The 15,305-nt window shown below is 34.6% G+C and overlaps 2 protein-coding genes and 1 long non-coding RNA gene across 4 annotated transcripts; 1 reads left to right on the forward strand and 2 right to left on the reverse strand.

The window, feature by feature from the left end:
* The first annotated feature begins 1,388 nt into the window (after window positions 1–1,388).
* LOC110737390 lies at window positions 1,389–4,226 on the forward strand. The gene is made up of 3 exons (XR_002514383.1): window positions 1,389–1,573; window positions 2,992–3,477; window positions 3,618–4,226. It is a non-coding gene; the product is annotated as an uncharacterized LOC110737390 (long non-coding RNA).
* Window positions 4,227–4,283: 57 nt separating this feature from the next.
* Window positions 4,284–8,696, reverse strand: LOC110737391. Of its 2 annotated transcripts, XM_021917745.1 has the most exons (7): window positions 7,490–8,696; window positions 6,699–6,940; window positions 6,364–6,576; window positions 6,190–6,282; window positions 5,963–6,067; window positions 5,425–5,862; window positions 4,284–4,597 (listed from the first exon to the last, which is right to left on the reverse strand). In XM_021917745.1, exons 1-7 carry the CDS (start codon window positions 8,070–8,072, stop codon window positions 4,562–4,564), a joined length of 1,710 nt encoding a protein of 569 aa, XP_021773437.1. In that variant the 5' UTR covers window positions 8,073–8,696; the 3' UTR covers window positions 4,284–4,561. The 2 variants fall into 2 exon arrangements, with proteins under 2 accessions (XP_021773437.1, XP_021773438.1); XM_021917746.1 differs by lacking the exons at window positions 6,190–6,282; window positions 6,364–6,576.
* A 143-nt stretch (window positions 8,697–8,839) lies between these two features.
* Window positions 8,840–9,996, reverse strand: LOC110737336. Its single transcript, XM_021917694.1, has 2 exons — window positions 9,667–9,996; window positions 8,840–9,591 (listed from the first exon to the last, which is right to left on the reverse strand). The coding sequence occupies exons 1-2, from the start codon at window positions 9,840–9,842 to the stop codon at window positions 9,459–9,461; spliced, it is 309 nt and encodes a 102-aa protein (XP_021773386.1). The 5' UTR covers window positions 9,843–9,996; the 3' UTR covers window positions 8,840–9,458.
* Between the last annotated feature and the right edge of the window lie 5,309 nt (window positions 9,997–15,305).

Here is a 15,305-nt window from a genome sequence, read left to right on the forward strand (position 1 = left end):
GATTAAATAAAGTCAGGATTAGACGCGGTATCTTGTAGAACAAGAGGTGATTTCATGTTTCTCTAATTGTTTAACCTTGCAAGTATCTCACAGGGGTATTGTTGTCATTTTGAGTGGGGAAAATGGGGATAAATTTGTCATTTCAGTTATAATAGAAGTTTTTAGTTGTGTGAACAACGATGTCCCTATAAATTGCTTAAGAGAAGGTATTGCATAAGGCTTGTTTCACTAATAGCTACAATGATATAGGTTCTATACCTTAAGGGGTCGTTTGGTTTGATAATTTGAAAAGGGTTAACATGGAGTTAGAATCCATTCCATCTAGTTTTTTGTTTGGTTGAGGTTTTTAGTAATGGAATCTCATACCTAAGAGATTCTAACTCCTCCCACGCCCATGGAATCACATACCCACCGACCACCCTTTAAGATTCACAATCCATTCTATTAATAAAGGATAGAATACATTTCAACAATAACACCAAACAATTTTGGACTCTTATTGGTTTTACAATCCATACGTCTCTAGTATGAGATTTCATATCAATCAATTCCAAATTGATAAATCAAACACATTTTCTAATTATTTGACTCTGTCCTATAATACTTTACACATTTCTCATTTTCGTCCGTCTCATGCGTAATACTTGAGACGTTACTAAATATAGAATGAGACCATTGTTAAAAAAAATATTTTCCCACATTTTCTCTCTTCACCTACCCCACTTCCATCCTACTTGTTGTTTTCTTGTAATATAAAAATATAAAAGAAATACATTTACGAAGTACCCCCTCCGTTTTTTTTATTACGTTCTCTATTTCTCTTGGACACGCATGCCGATACTAATCTTTGATCACTAATATCTTTAATTATCAATAGGTATAATTTCTAACAATTGAAAATTAATAATCTATTAATTGAGATGATTCCAACAAGCACCCACACGACTATATTTTTTCTTATGTCTAAATCACAAACATTAGCCAAAGTAGAATAAATGAATAGTGCAAAAAATAGAAATGAAGCAAGTATTAAAAAAGGGAAGGAGTATACAATAAACAAATGTTTTAAATAGACAAACTTGTAGTTTTATTAATGCGTCCACCCCAATGTCCCAAGTATAATGGGATGCAGGGAGTAATGTCATACTTAGGGTTTGTTGTATTCAACTTAATTTCATTCCAGTTTAATTTAATTTAATTCAGTTCAGTTCATTTCACTTCAGTACAATTTAGATTAGCTCCAATAATTTCAGTTCAATTCTTAATTTTCTCCTCTCGTAAATAATTGATTTCAATTAAGTTCAATTCAATTCAACTCCATTCACTTCAGTTCACTAAATTAGAACATACCCGTATAATATTCCTTCCACTTCCTTTTGTCTATTAGACTTCTTAAAAAAAAAAAAAACCTTCTACGACGAAGAAAAGAAAAAAAAAAAGCAAGTCATCACCAGAGCAGCGACCACCACCATGGCATCGGTTCCCGGCGACGTTCTCACAGCATGATCCCTACCATCACGTATGGCGCCCAGACTTCTTACCAATTGTATTTTCCTACCTTCAATTGTGAGAGGTTAGCCCTACTTTTCTCTTTAATTTTTATTTAATCATTCATCATGTATATTGTGGCTTTATTCCTAAATTGATTTGAGATTAGGTGTATATATGAGCGTATACTTCTAAATTTCATGGTGATAATGCAATATTTCTATGGGTATAATTTGATGCTTTACGAGTGGTGGCATTTGTCCATCTCTGCTCTGGTAATTTGGCTTCTTCAAACGATATCATTATTCTTTAATTAATCTATTCTTAGTTTAGTTATGAGTATATGATTTATATTGTGGTTTTGACGTTTTGTGTAATTTTCATGTTGGAATTCTTTATCTAGAATATGGAGATGTCAACCTTTGTTATATGCACGGGGAACTAGAGTTGTCAATTCAGGTATTCAAGTCGGGTTCGGGCCGGGTTAAATTAGGTCTCAGGTCAAATCAAGATCAGGTTGTGTCGGGTCAATCTAGCCTCAGATCAGGTTCCGGTTGGGTGAATTTCGATTCAAGTTATTCGGGGTTGTTCATCCTTTCGGTTGTAGGTCGGGTCCGATTCGAGTCAAATTCATAACGGGTTCAATTTCAGGTTCGGGTTGTATTGAATCGGGTTTGGTCGGGTTAATAAATAGTACATTCGGGTTCGGGTTAAGGTTGGGTCAGATAATTATTTGGTCGGATTATCTTAAAGTTAAATCATTCTTGGTTTTGGTTCAAGTTCAATTCGAATAAATTCGATGTGGTCAAGTTAATTTATTTAATTACGCTTTACATAATTTGTTAAAGCATTATCAAGATTTTATTACAACTATATACGAAGTAATAAAGAATAAAAGGTATATAAAATTTATTAAATCGTCCATGACTCGCTTCAATAACAGGTTGTGTTGGGTTATAAACGTTTTCAGGTTCTAATAAGGTCGGGTTCTAGCTCGGGTTCGATTGTTGTCGGGTCGGATTAAATTGGTTGACGGTTACTATCGGTTTGGGTGCGGGTTCGGATTCAGGTCATAAAATATTGAATCAAATTAGTTGTCGGTTAATATCGGGTTGGTTCAGGTCGGGTTACGGGTCACTAGTTTCACCCCATTGTTCCGGTACAGGTCAGGTTCATATCATTATCGGTTCAGGTCGTGTTCTCGGGTCGGGTCAATTTTTGACAGCTCTATGGGGAACTTGTAGAAAAAAGAGGTGACGTGCCATATATTGGTAGGGAGAATAGATTTTTGTTTTTTTTATAATTCTATGAGTTTCTCGAATGTTTTGAGTTAAATATATGAAGTTGTGGAGTGTGATTCTCGATATTTTGAGTTGAAAATGAGAATGAGGTATCCTATACACAACTTATATGCAACTATTTGATTGAATGATAATAACTTATTTAGAGACATGTGGGTTTATGTTAAACAATATTTAATGTCTAATATTAAATTTTGTTTAGAATTGGTTCCTTAGCAAGCAAGTATGGAGGACAACATCACGGTTTCTTTTCCTACAATTCAATCTTTGTCGATTATGCTCTCAAACTCACAGGGAAGAATTCCTAATGAAGGGAGGGTATCATCTACACGAATGCTTACTGATGACCGTTACATTGTTGATCATTTATCGGATGTGACTTCTCCAACTCCCTTACCTCATTCACGTTATGCCTCCTTCGGTGATATTAATTAATTAATTACACCTGTATGGGGACATATGGAAAACAGACCGATTAAATGTGAAAGGGCGATATGTTAACCGGGTACAGATCCTCAGCAACTACTAGACATTTCGGCATTTATGCAAAAAGAAGACATTTCGGCTTGTTAGCGATTGGCACGTGGCGACAACAATTTGACACTTGGCGCAAGATAGATTGCATGTTATGCAGCCACTTATCATTTGGAAGGGCTATAAATAATCAGATTTTGATCTCGTAATAAAGGTAGCATTTATTACTCTCTCTCTCTCTTCCTTTGTCTCTCTTCTTATCTTCTTACCTTCATAAACACTTTATGACATTATCATTGGAGTGGTTATCCCCGGATCAACCCCGGGGTTAGCTAATCTTTGTTCTTTGTGTAGGTTCTCATCTTGACGATAGGAGCTTAACGGGTTTCAGGCTCGGGCTTTGGATCTTGGAGTTGGGTTGTCGGATCCTGATATGAACAATTTGGCGCTAGAAGGAGGGGAAAGCTAAGTAATTTCTTCTATCGCCTAAGAACCTCACACAGACACACACACACACACACAAAGGTTAAAAATCAAAGCACTCCAGTAATCACACTACTACAAAATGCGTGTTTTTTGGACGCTTTTTAAGCCTTTTTTCGACGCTAAAAAGCGTCGAAAAATAATTTCTCGACGCTGCAAAAAAGCGTCGAAAATCCAAGAGTCGAAAATTTTTCGGAGACACAAAAAAGCGTCGAGAATCTCGATGCTTTTTATTGTCCAAACTAATATACGAAGCGTCCAAAATGATGTATTTCGCGCATTATCCCAAATGTATGTAGTTTTTTAGCGACGCTTTTTCCTGTCCACATAATCAAATTTTGCGACGCTTTTTGTTGTCTTGCGTTTATTCGTGCCAGCCTATGGTATGGCGGGAAAGTCTATGAAATTTGAAAATGTGCAATTATGTAGACATTAAAAAGCGTCTAGATTTATTTTTTAAGCTTTTTTTTTTTCTTTTATCAATTTATCATCATAAATACATTATAATTATTTAAATTTATCATAAATTAAATTAATTGATAACATTAAAATAAAAATAAACAAAAATTCTATATAACTAGACTAAAAAAAACAATAATTAATCAACAATAAAAAGAGTACGTAGTTAATTACCAAATTTAGAAAAGAAAACATCTACACAGTACTACAATCATTAAAAAAAAAATGGTCGCATATTATAGTATGTAGCTTGTCCTTAAATAAATACATCACTAATATAAGACTAAAAACCAAAATAGATAGATGATGGCCACATTGATCGATATAGTCGCTTGTTGATGCTCAAGTGTCCCGGCCTATTCTCTTGTTGCACCTACATTGCCTTTTCCAATCTTCAAAAAAAAAAAATACAAAGTATAATTTAGTCTAAATCATTTTTTACCAGAGCAACCACCATTACACATATGATTAACTTGATCACAATCAGTTCATACTTCATATAGATATATGTACATCAGCTTTGTTTGAATTCATCTCACTTTCATTTTACTTGTCTTATTTATTCATCCATCTTTTATGAGAAATTTTGTATTTTTTTTTTTTTTTTGTAAAAATTAGAGCAAGTAAAATCATATGCATTCTCTTATTAGAATTTAGAATAATCAAACAAGGCATTACTGATCAAGTATCAAGAAGATATCACAGCATGCTAAAATTACAAACAACAAAACGATAACCAGAACAACAAAATAATAACCAGAACACAACAACACAGAAGCATTCACAGCATGCTAAAAATTACAAACAACAAAACAATAACTCACAAGCAAGCATTCAGTTCTGAGCTGAATTCAGAACTGATTTTCAGAACTGATTTTCAGAGCTGCAATTCAGAACTGAATTCCAGAACTGATTTTCATTTCTGAAGATCAGCTCTGCATTCAGTTCTGAGTTCAGTTCTTGAATTCAGCTCTGGATTCAGTTCTGAATTCAGTTCTGAAATTCAAGTTCTGATGTCAGTTCTGAAATAAGAGCAACAACTCAAGTTCTGATGTTCACACAAGCTCAAGTTAAGACAAGTAGTATAAAAGCAGCAGGGGAGCCGGAAGAAAAAGTAGCAGGGGAGCAGGAAGAAAAAGTAGCAGGGAGCAGGGCACACACACACACACACACACATCACACATCACAAGCAAGCATTCACACAAGCTCTAAATGTTACCTGATGTTTTGCCTTTCCTAAGAATTCAGATCCTTTGTTTAGAAGACCCGGAGATGCATTCCCTTGACGAACTGCACCTACAATCTGAGAAAATTGTCCAACAAGCGCTTTAAGAAGAAGATTGTTGTGTCTGACCTCGTCTTTCAGCTTTTCATTTTCTTGAGATAGTGTACCATTTTTTTTGTGCAAAGCATTCACTTCTTCTTTAACACTATCCATCACAATAGTCCTCTTTTGAACTTTTCCATAGCCTTCCTTCCTTAACACACCATGTACTCCGAAAATGTCCCCCTTTTTAACCCCTTGTCCGTAACCCACCGGACGATCGGGAATCTCATTGCCATACATAGTTTGCTGAAATGCTTCATCTTCGAGCTCTTGTTCAGACATCTTAGGGTGCACCATCCTCAACTCTTCAACCTTAGCTTTAACATCATCCTATACCAACATTTAGGAGTAATTTAAGACCACAAATAACACATAATCACACCACAAAATCTACACAAAATGATACAAGAAATCTGTCACAAAACCATACCACAAAATCTTGAGTGACTGTGTCAGGAAGAAATTTTCCGTCTTTACCCGCATGGGTTTTAATCCACAGTGCTAACAAGCTCATTCTTTGTCCATGTTCATCTTCCTATAAATAATAAGGCAAAACAAGCATTAAATATGTGTACAATAGTATATAACCCATATAACTTGGCTTTGCTCTTACTAACATCCTAAGTAAATATAAAATGACATATATATATTCCATACATAATCAGCTTGTTGGTTTGCAAAACTTTTAGAGCCAGATGTATGAATCTGATTTAGAGAAGGTCGTGCCTTTTTACCACATTCTGACATAGTCTGCAATCACATTTTCATATTTTTTAGTTAGAGATTAAATAACGTTTATAGAGTAAACAATAAGGTAAATATTGTCCTTACTTTCCCGTAATCTAAATCCCAATATTTTACCAACTTAACCCAGTTACTACTGGTAATTCCATGTGGCACATTATTACACATATCATCCAATTTCTTCTCTAGTGGCTTGTAATGAATTAGTTTCAGAGAATATTTGAACTGCCTCCAACATTTATTGGAACGCTTGAGAGCTTGGTTGTCATATTCCACACCAGGAGGAATCACAAAACGGTCCTTCAGTAAAAATAATTAGTTAAAAATATAAATTAGTAAGTAATCTATTAGAAGTAAGAGACCGGCTAAGTATGTGTGTTTAGGCAATGACAAGGGGATGTCTTAGGGATGATTATACTTACTCTTATGTCTTTAATTATTTTCCCTTTAAAATGCTTGTCGATTGCTTTCCAATCTTTTTCCCCAACTGGACAATGTGACTCCATCTTCGCAATCATACTAATGAATTTAACCAAAATATGTCCACTCTTCCTAATTGGCTGGCATAAATCATTGAATTCGACATAGTACTGGACGCCGTTATTACTCCATACATCAATTGGCAGAATAATACCACTTACTAATGTAGTATTACCCTTGGCATCTAAATAAAATAACAAAATTAAGTTAAAAGAAATATTCAGTTTAAGTTGATTAGCAAACAAATTAACTGGCAAGCAGCAAGTAATAGTAATATTATTAGTTATACCTCAAACCAAGGTGAAATTAAGTGGCAAGCAGCAAGAAAGATATATTATTGAATCACAGAAATTGACCACATCTCTGAAAGCAAGGTGAAATGCCATATAAATCAGAAGTCCCAATGAGGTTTAAAAAAAAGGGTATAGAATCTGGTTAGTGGAGTTTAGAGTTTTTGTGCATGTTTTCTTCAGAAAGTTTTCTCAGCTATATGCCTATATTGGCAACACTCCCATTATCTCAGCAAGTCTTCCTTTATGTTAGTCACAGCAGGTTCCTACTTTAAATCATATGTTATGGAATGGGTCAATGGGACCAAACGGCCACCACTTTATGTTATGTTAGTCACAGCAAGGCAGAAACACACCACAACAACAACAACAAGCAGTAGCAACAAGGCAGAAACACACCACAACAACAACAAGCATTAGACAACTTTAATAAAAATATTTACCTATGGTTAGCACCTCCTCCTTGTAGTCAAAATCTATGTCTACGGGCCAATCCGGAAGTGCTTTTGGTCGTAAAGACTTAGATTGTATCGGGATCTTCTCTGATTCTTTCCTACTGTTTTGTCGATCTTGATTATTCTGTGGAGCTGTTGCTGAAGTTTTAACAGCACCAGTCTCAAGGGCTTCAATTCCTCGTCTCATAGCTTGCTCGGGAGGTTTATGAGAAGTAGAAAGGGATTTCAATGATGAGTTTGGTCTACTTGATTGTGGAATATTAGGTGGGATATTAGGTGGGACTTTTGCTGGGTATTTATTATGATAACCTGATGTAGTTGCCTCTTTGACTGAACTCGATGTTGAACCAGGATGGTTTTTCCAAACGGATCCCAAACTATTAGGTGGTTGTTGGTCAGATTTTGTTGTGGTATTGGGTGGAGAAAAAGGTCCCCATTTGTCATCCTTAAGTACCTCAGTCTGTGGTGACTTAGTAGCTTGTTTTTTGGTGGGTTGTGAAACAACTTCAGTAGCATTTGACTTAGCTGTGGCAGCAAGTATTTCCCTTGCTCTCATGCTTCGATAAGTCATCTTTTACCTGATAAAACCATAAGACAAGCTACATTAGTATGTCAAAAATGATCTTAAACCTTTAGCATTTTATATCTCTCTTTAACCCTCAATTACCAAACACAACTCAAAACATTGGAAAAGGTATGAAATCAATGGTTGCAGCTTCAATTTACTTTCCTCCAAAGTTTAAACCAACAACAGCAAGGGTACACAACCTGCTAGCAACATTGGCATCACTTGCTTTCCAAATGTGAGTACTAGCATTAGAAATCAGAGACTTAACTGCCAAAAGTTCAATGGAGATTTAGTTCACGAGTCTAGGCAAAAAATTTCATGGGGAATCTCATGGTAATATAAAGACAAAAAATATCAGGTAAAAGAAAATGAAATGGCAGAATTGGCAGAGAGCTAAGACGTATAAACTTTCTTAAGTAATCTAAAGACAAAAAATATCAGGTAAAAGAAAATGAAATGGCAGAATTGGCAGAATATAGATAATTTTGCATTGATCTTGGCTTATACGTATCAAGACTTATAAACTTTCTCAAGTTTCAAGTATGAGAGAGCTATAAGAAAAGAAATAACTAAACTCAATCTCCAAGTGTAGCAAAAGCAGAAAGTAAGCAAACTCGATGTAAGAACGTGCCAATATTGAATCTGAGCACAATAACTAATCAACGTAGTAGTTATAAAGCTAACATCATTCTTACTTTATATGAATATGAATTTAGAAATATATACTACTAACAAAACCAAGTAAATATATGTAGTGATGAATTAGAATAACTAAATGAAATATAAAAATACACACCCATCCAAATTTATGAACTCAAATCTATAATAAATTATAAAAGTTGTAAACAAATTATTCAGGTATATCAAACAAGTCCCTAGGCTTAGTTTTCACAACATGACACCACCCTTTTTGTATCTCATCCTCAATATAAAAAACTTGTTTTGCTTGAGATGAGAAAACAAATGGATCATCACGCAAAAATCGACCAGTGTGCATCAACTTTGAGAAATTGATACGAACACTTCCATTCGGATTTGTTTTGATACCCCTACGGATATCGACCCAATCACAACGAAACAATACAACCTTATAAGAACCATAATAATATAATTCCAAAATTTATTTGAGTTTTCCATAATATTCGTGACCCTCTGCTTCCACCATGATTCCTGAATTCTGAGTTACTCGAAATCGCTCACGATCCACAATATCAAATTTGTAACCATTGATAATAACACTTTTCATCCTTTTCCCGCGGTTACTCAAGCCACCGGCTAAGGCTTTTCTTAACTTTCCATCTACCGTGCTATCATCTAAATTATGGACCTATAGTTCGAGAATAATAAAGTTAGAATTAGAAAGTTGTATAGTATGAAAATAAAAAGACCCTAAATGTAAAAGCATATGACCCGGCTTTGCAACCAATCTGCAAATTCATCAATTATCCACTGATTTTCAATAGATTCATCAACTTGACTTCCTCCAACGTCATTCTCTTGCCTCTTTAGTTTTAGGAACTCACTATCGAGATTGTAAATTTTATGTTAGTAACAAGTATATATTGGACGCTTTAACTACACACATAATGCTACTTACTTGAGCACCGGGGTTAGTTCATCAGAATGAAGTAAAACATAGCAATGAGCTTGCTTTAAACTTCTATCATCCAAACGGACATTTTCTTTCTTTCCTACAACACGACCACCAGAGTTATACAAATAGTTGTCAATGTTTGATACACCATCCTCATTCCTTTTAGGTCTATTGAACATAGTCTCAACGCTTTCTAAATATCTCGAACAAAATGCAACTGTCTCCCACAAAAGGTAACCTTCTGCTATAGATCCTTCCGGTTGCGCTTTATTGCTTACATGAGATTTCAAAAAGGCCAAGTACCTTGAATTATAGTAACAATTTTGTATGTGAATGTGAAAGAATAGGAAAAATTATTATATAAAAATAAATAATACAAATAATAATAATAATAATAATAATAATAATAATAATAATAATAATAATAATAATAATAATAATAATAAGTACCTTTCAACAGGATACATCCATCTATAGTGAACCGGTCCGCCTAGTTTGACCTCTTCCACTAAATGAATTAGTAGATGGACCATGATTGTAAAAAATGTTGGTAAAAATTCTTTTTTAAACTTGCAAAAAGTCAACACGAGCTTTGATTGAATGGTATCTAATTCTCTTGTATCTATAGCAGTTGAACATATCTTTTTAAAAAATTCAGATAACTCAAGCAAGTCAATAACTCTTGTGGCATTCGACGCCCTTAAAGCAATCGGGAGGATATCTTGCATGAGAATATGATGGTCGTGACTTTTCATATTAATAAGTTTCCGTTGCTTTAGATTCACACATCTTTGCAAATTAGATCCATATCCATCAGAAACTTTCATCTTTTTCAAGACTTTCAAAAATCGTTCTTTCTCCTCGTTAGACATGGTGTATGCAGCCGGCGGGATGTAACCTTGAGGGTTGATTCATAGATGAGGTTTTATATTCAAATTCTTTAGGGATTCTCTGACACTCTCATCATCCCTACTATTATCCATATCTAAAAGAGTTCCTAATAAAATATCGGACACATTCTTTCCAATGTGCATAACATCTAAATTATGTCTAAGAGGATTATGCTCCCAATACTCTAATTCAAAAAATGTACTTTTCTTTTTCCAAATAATATGATCACCATCGGGATCGCAATCATCATCAAGTTCATTGGCAGCTCTTTTCCCTCTTTTTTTAGGAACTTTTTTTGTCTTCCCATGTACATACTTTACCCCTTCTTGTTGCTTCAAAACTTCGGTCCCGCTGGTATGAATCGGAGCAATACCATATTCTTCTTTCCCATCAAATAAATTAGCTTGTGAACGATATGGGTGATCAATAGGCAACCATTTTCGATACCCAGCGTAGATAATTTTGCCACCAAATCTATCTGAATAAGTAGAATGAGTGCAAGAAGGACAAGTTTTGTAGCCTTTCGTACTCCAACCTGACAGCATAGCATAAGCCGGAAAGTCATTAATAGTAGAGTGTAGGGTTGCTCGCAGTTTGAAGTTGCTTCCACTATAAGAATCAAAAGCATCAACACCTTCCCACAATAATTTTAGTTCATGGATTAGTGGTAGCAAGTACACATCAATATCCATACCGGGACCAAATTTACCAGGAATAATTATAGAAAGAATAAAGGATGATGGTTTCATACAAAGCCATGGTGGTAAATTATAAGGAATGAGGACTACCGGCCATGTACTATAATTTGTGTTCATAAGACGATATGGATTAAAACCATCACTCGCTAGGCCTAATCTAACACTGCGAGGATCAGCGGCAACTCTGTCTATTTTTCATCAAATTTTTTCCATGCCTCGCCATCAGCAGGGTGTCGTAGAATCTTATCATCTTTACGATTAAAGTGCCATCTCATGTCTCTGCAGTTTTAGATGACATGTAAAGCCTCTTTAATCTAGGGATAAGGGGAAAGTACCGCATTACTTTAGCTGCCTCGCCTTTCTTACATGCTTCTTTTCCTTTTTCATTTACATCACCCTCCTTTCCTTTCACATTTTTCCACCTTGATGTCTTGCATATATGACACTCACTTTTATTTGCGAATTCGCCCCAATATAACATGAAATCATTTGGACATGCATGGATTTTCTCATATCCTAACCCTAAATCATTATTATCTTCATGCCTTCATAATAGGTCGATGGAAAATCCTTAATAATGGGAAATGCGTCAATTAGAAGTTCAAGTAATTTATTAAATGACTCTGCAGACCAATGGAACATACACATTAGGTTAAACAAATGCAATAGAAATGAAAGTTTCGAAAAAGTAGTACACCCCTTGTATAGGCCTTTTTCAGAAGCTTCCATGAGATTTTTATACTTTGCCTGTTCTTCATTTGAGAAAGTTGATTGATACTCATCATCTACCTCACGATAAATGGTAAATCCCTCATCCATGTCATATGAATTGTCATCCTCAATACTTTGTTCATTAAATGATGGGTCTTGAGTTTTGTCGGTTTGTTGTGTATTAAATCTAAAAGCTACTCTTAGTAACCCATCCATATCATCTCGACCTACTGCATTCACTTGATCATCACTTAGATAATAGGTCTTACTCCCTTCATCTTTACGATGAAATATCCAATTTCTATAGTTTTTATAAAAACCATAAAATAAAATATGCCCTCCAACTTCTTCTACATAATTCGTTTTATTTAACTTGCACTTATTACATGGGCATTTAGTTTCCCATGTATTTGGTAAAAGAGTCTCTTTAGCAAGTTCCAAGAATTTCATGCAACCTTTGAAATAACAAGGATCACCTCTTGGTAAATCAATCCAACTAGTATCCATGTCTACAAAGAAGTATATAGTTAATTGCCAAACAAAAACAATGAAAGTAAGTAATTCAAGCCTACAAACTTGTTGTGGGTGAAAGAAGAAAATTAGAAAGAAACATGCAACAACAAAAAAAAGTTTACAATAGAGTATACAACACTATATTCATAACCATCGGCTTTAATAGAATATACAACATTAAACCCTTGATATACATAGATTTTAAATAGAAAACAGGCACCAAGGCACCAATACAGCACCAGGTCATGAGTATTAGGCAAGGGAATGAGTGAGAGCTCATAAGAAGACAAAATGCAACAATTCTGAAATTCCTTAATACACTTGTCCATGGCCTTACATGTAGTGTCGTAGATAGTGGATAAAAAAAGGTAAGTCGAGGCATGCAGCTATTCAAATCCAACTAACTCACACACATCCATTTTGGTAATCTATCTTTGCTAGACAACAGTAGGAGTATACTAGGACTGCATATATAGGCAACCTCACATTGAGGTGCGTCCACATTCATATGCATGACCGAGTCAAAGAATATCTAATGCTTATCCCTATGACCCTATCCATCTAGAGCTAGACTTGGGGGCTTGAACCTACATCATTTAGCCTACCTAGCCTAAAGAGTCACCATCTCGAATCTTCTCACATATATTTCCATCACCATAACCTTTGCAGCCAGCCTTAGTTTTACATTCGCACACTTCACTCACACATCCATATCCATATCATCCTTCCCTTTAAGAACCCTTTATCATGGAATCTTGTTTCAACATTGCGCATGCTTCATTTTCTTTCAAGACTACATTTATTAAAAGAAACATTGTATACTTGCTTAGCTTCCTAACCTGAGTAATATTCATTATTTCACGCATCGCGTAATGTGCTGAGCAACATTTATATATCAATGATTTGTAATCATACAAAGCATATCACGCTTAGCGCATTGACCTAACCAACGTTCATTATGCAATAATCACTTCATTTATATACGTGCTTAGCTTCTAGACCTAAGTGACGTTCAAGATCGCTTCTTTACACCATGTATGATGCTTAGCTCCATGAACTAAGTTCATTCATCTATCGTGTCGCATGATGTAATTTTCCTTAGCCTCCTAGCCTAAGAACATACATCATGCATACATTATACTCAAGACAAGTAGTTCAATCTGACAAGAAGAAAATCCATGCGATTCATTTTCCTTTGCTCGGCGAGGAAGTTCAAAACTTCTTCCCCTTTTCATGTCTTTTCTTTTGGGAAAGTTCAAAAACTTTTTCAAAATTTTCATCGAGGGAAGTTTAGGGAATATTTCAAGCATTATCCCTAACTTGAACCCCACTGTGATCATACACTAAAGTACGGTGGCGTCCAAAGGGAAAGAAGATAAAGCAAAAGAATCGCCAACAAGTTTTAGGATCTTGTAAACCGTTCACGAGGTGAAGGTTACACCCCTTAACGATCCAGGAGATCGTCAAATCCAATAGGTCTGGAACCATGACTGGTAGTTCGGGGATGAAGTTACAAATCCAACCTAAAAGAGATTGAACCTGCCCTAATAATAGGCCTCTAATTTATTCTGATCATATTCATGTGCGCTTTCTGACTAACATGCAATCAATGGGTTTAACCCTAAACCTGTTTAATCTATGTTAGTTGAATATTAATACACAAACAAAACAATTATTGGCGATCACTTGAATTATAATCATATTTACCCTAAACAAGATTATTAATTATCTTATTAAGCGTGATTACAAATACCAATTCCCTTTAAACATGCATAAAAGGTGTAATCAAGCAATAAATAATAAATATCATATCAAGCAACATAATTATCATAAATAATAGTCAAAATTATAATCATCATAATATATATAAAAATAATCATAATCATATCAACGCTAAAGCATAATAATAGCAAGATCCTAAGCATGATACGAACAAGATTAATAACAAGCCATAGCATGTCACTAAACAATAAAAATCAAAGTTTTAGCCCTAACATGATACTAACATGATATTAGGAAAGAAAGTAGGAAGCATCGCAGAAATCATAATTATCATATTTGATATTAGAAATTATAGTTGTTACCCTAAACATGATACTAGGAATCATTGTTGTCATTCAAAACATCAAGCATCCTAACATGATACTAGGAACCATAATAACAACCTAGACATGATTTCTATATCATAATAACAATAAATCAATTAAAGTACTTACTTGGATGCCTCATACCTCTTTCTAATAACAAAATACACACGTTAGTAACTTCAAGGAAAATAATAAATCAAAATAATTAAATTAAATAATATAAAGAGAAATTTGGGACCAAACCCTCAAAAATTAAAACCTTTCACGTCTAGGACGAAGGCAACTTCGAACTTGGCTAGGTGTGTCTAGTGCTAATGTATGAGGAATTTTGTTTGTAAAAGGTTAGGCTAGGAAGAGGGAGAGAGAATCAAGAAATTATTGATGAGAGTTGATGATTGAAAAAGGGGAGATATGACCTCTATTTATAGAGAAAAAATAGAGTCGAAGAATAAGAAAAGAATCCGAATTCGAATCGAAATAAAACTCGATGGACAGCAATTTTTACGGCTTTTGTTTTTATCATATCTTTTGATCCAGAAGTCCAAATAAGTCATATAATATGTCTTTGGAAAGATCTTGAAGTGTAATTTCCAACAAAATTAAAATCGAATTAAAATATTTAACATAAAAAAAGATATGGCCGAAATAGTGAAAGGGTGTCAGTTTTGGATAGAGTTTCATATCTCATTCATATCTTTTTCTTTATAGCTTGGATTTAATATTATAATATATCATTGGAAAG

This window comes from Chenopodium quinoa, unplaced genomic scaffold (genome assembly GCF_001683475.1).
Source record: "Chenopodium quinoa cultivar QQ74 unplaced genomic scaffold, ASM168347v1, whole genome shotgun sequence".
Taxonomy (NCBI): Eukaryota; Viridiplantae; Streptophyta; class Magnoliopsida; order Caryophyllales; family Amaranthaceae; genus Chenopodium; species Chenopodium quinoa.

Bases quoted from the DNA above. Each gene is read 5' to 3' on its own strand.
- LOC110737391 (XM_021917745.1), bottom strand. From the start codon at position 8,072: ATGACTTATCGAAGCATGAGAGCAAGGGAAATACTTGCTGCCACAGCT. The intron at 6,577-6,698 runs GTAAGTATAATC...TTTTTACTGAAG, and splicing joins AAATAATTAAAGACATAAGA to GACCGTTTTGTGATTCCTCC. The intron at 5,863-5,962 runs GTATGGTTTTGT...ATGTTGGTATAG, and splicing joins CAGTCACTCAAGATTTTGTG to GATGATGTTAAAGCTAAGGT.
- LOC110737336 (XM_021917694.1), bottom strand. From the start codon at position 9,842: ATGTTCAATAGACCTAAAAGGAATGAGGATGGTGTATCAAACATTGAC. The intron at 9,592-9,666 runs GTAAGTAGCATT...CAATCTCGATAG, and splicing joins GAACTAACCCCGGTGCTCAA to TGAGTTCCTAAAACTAAAGA.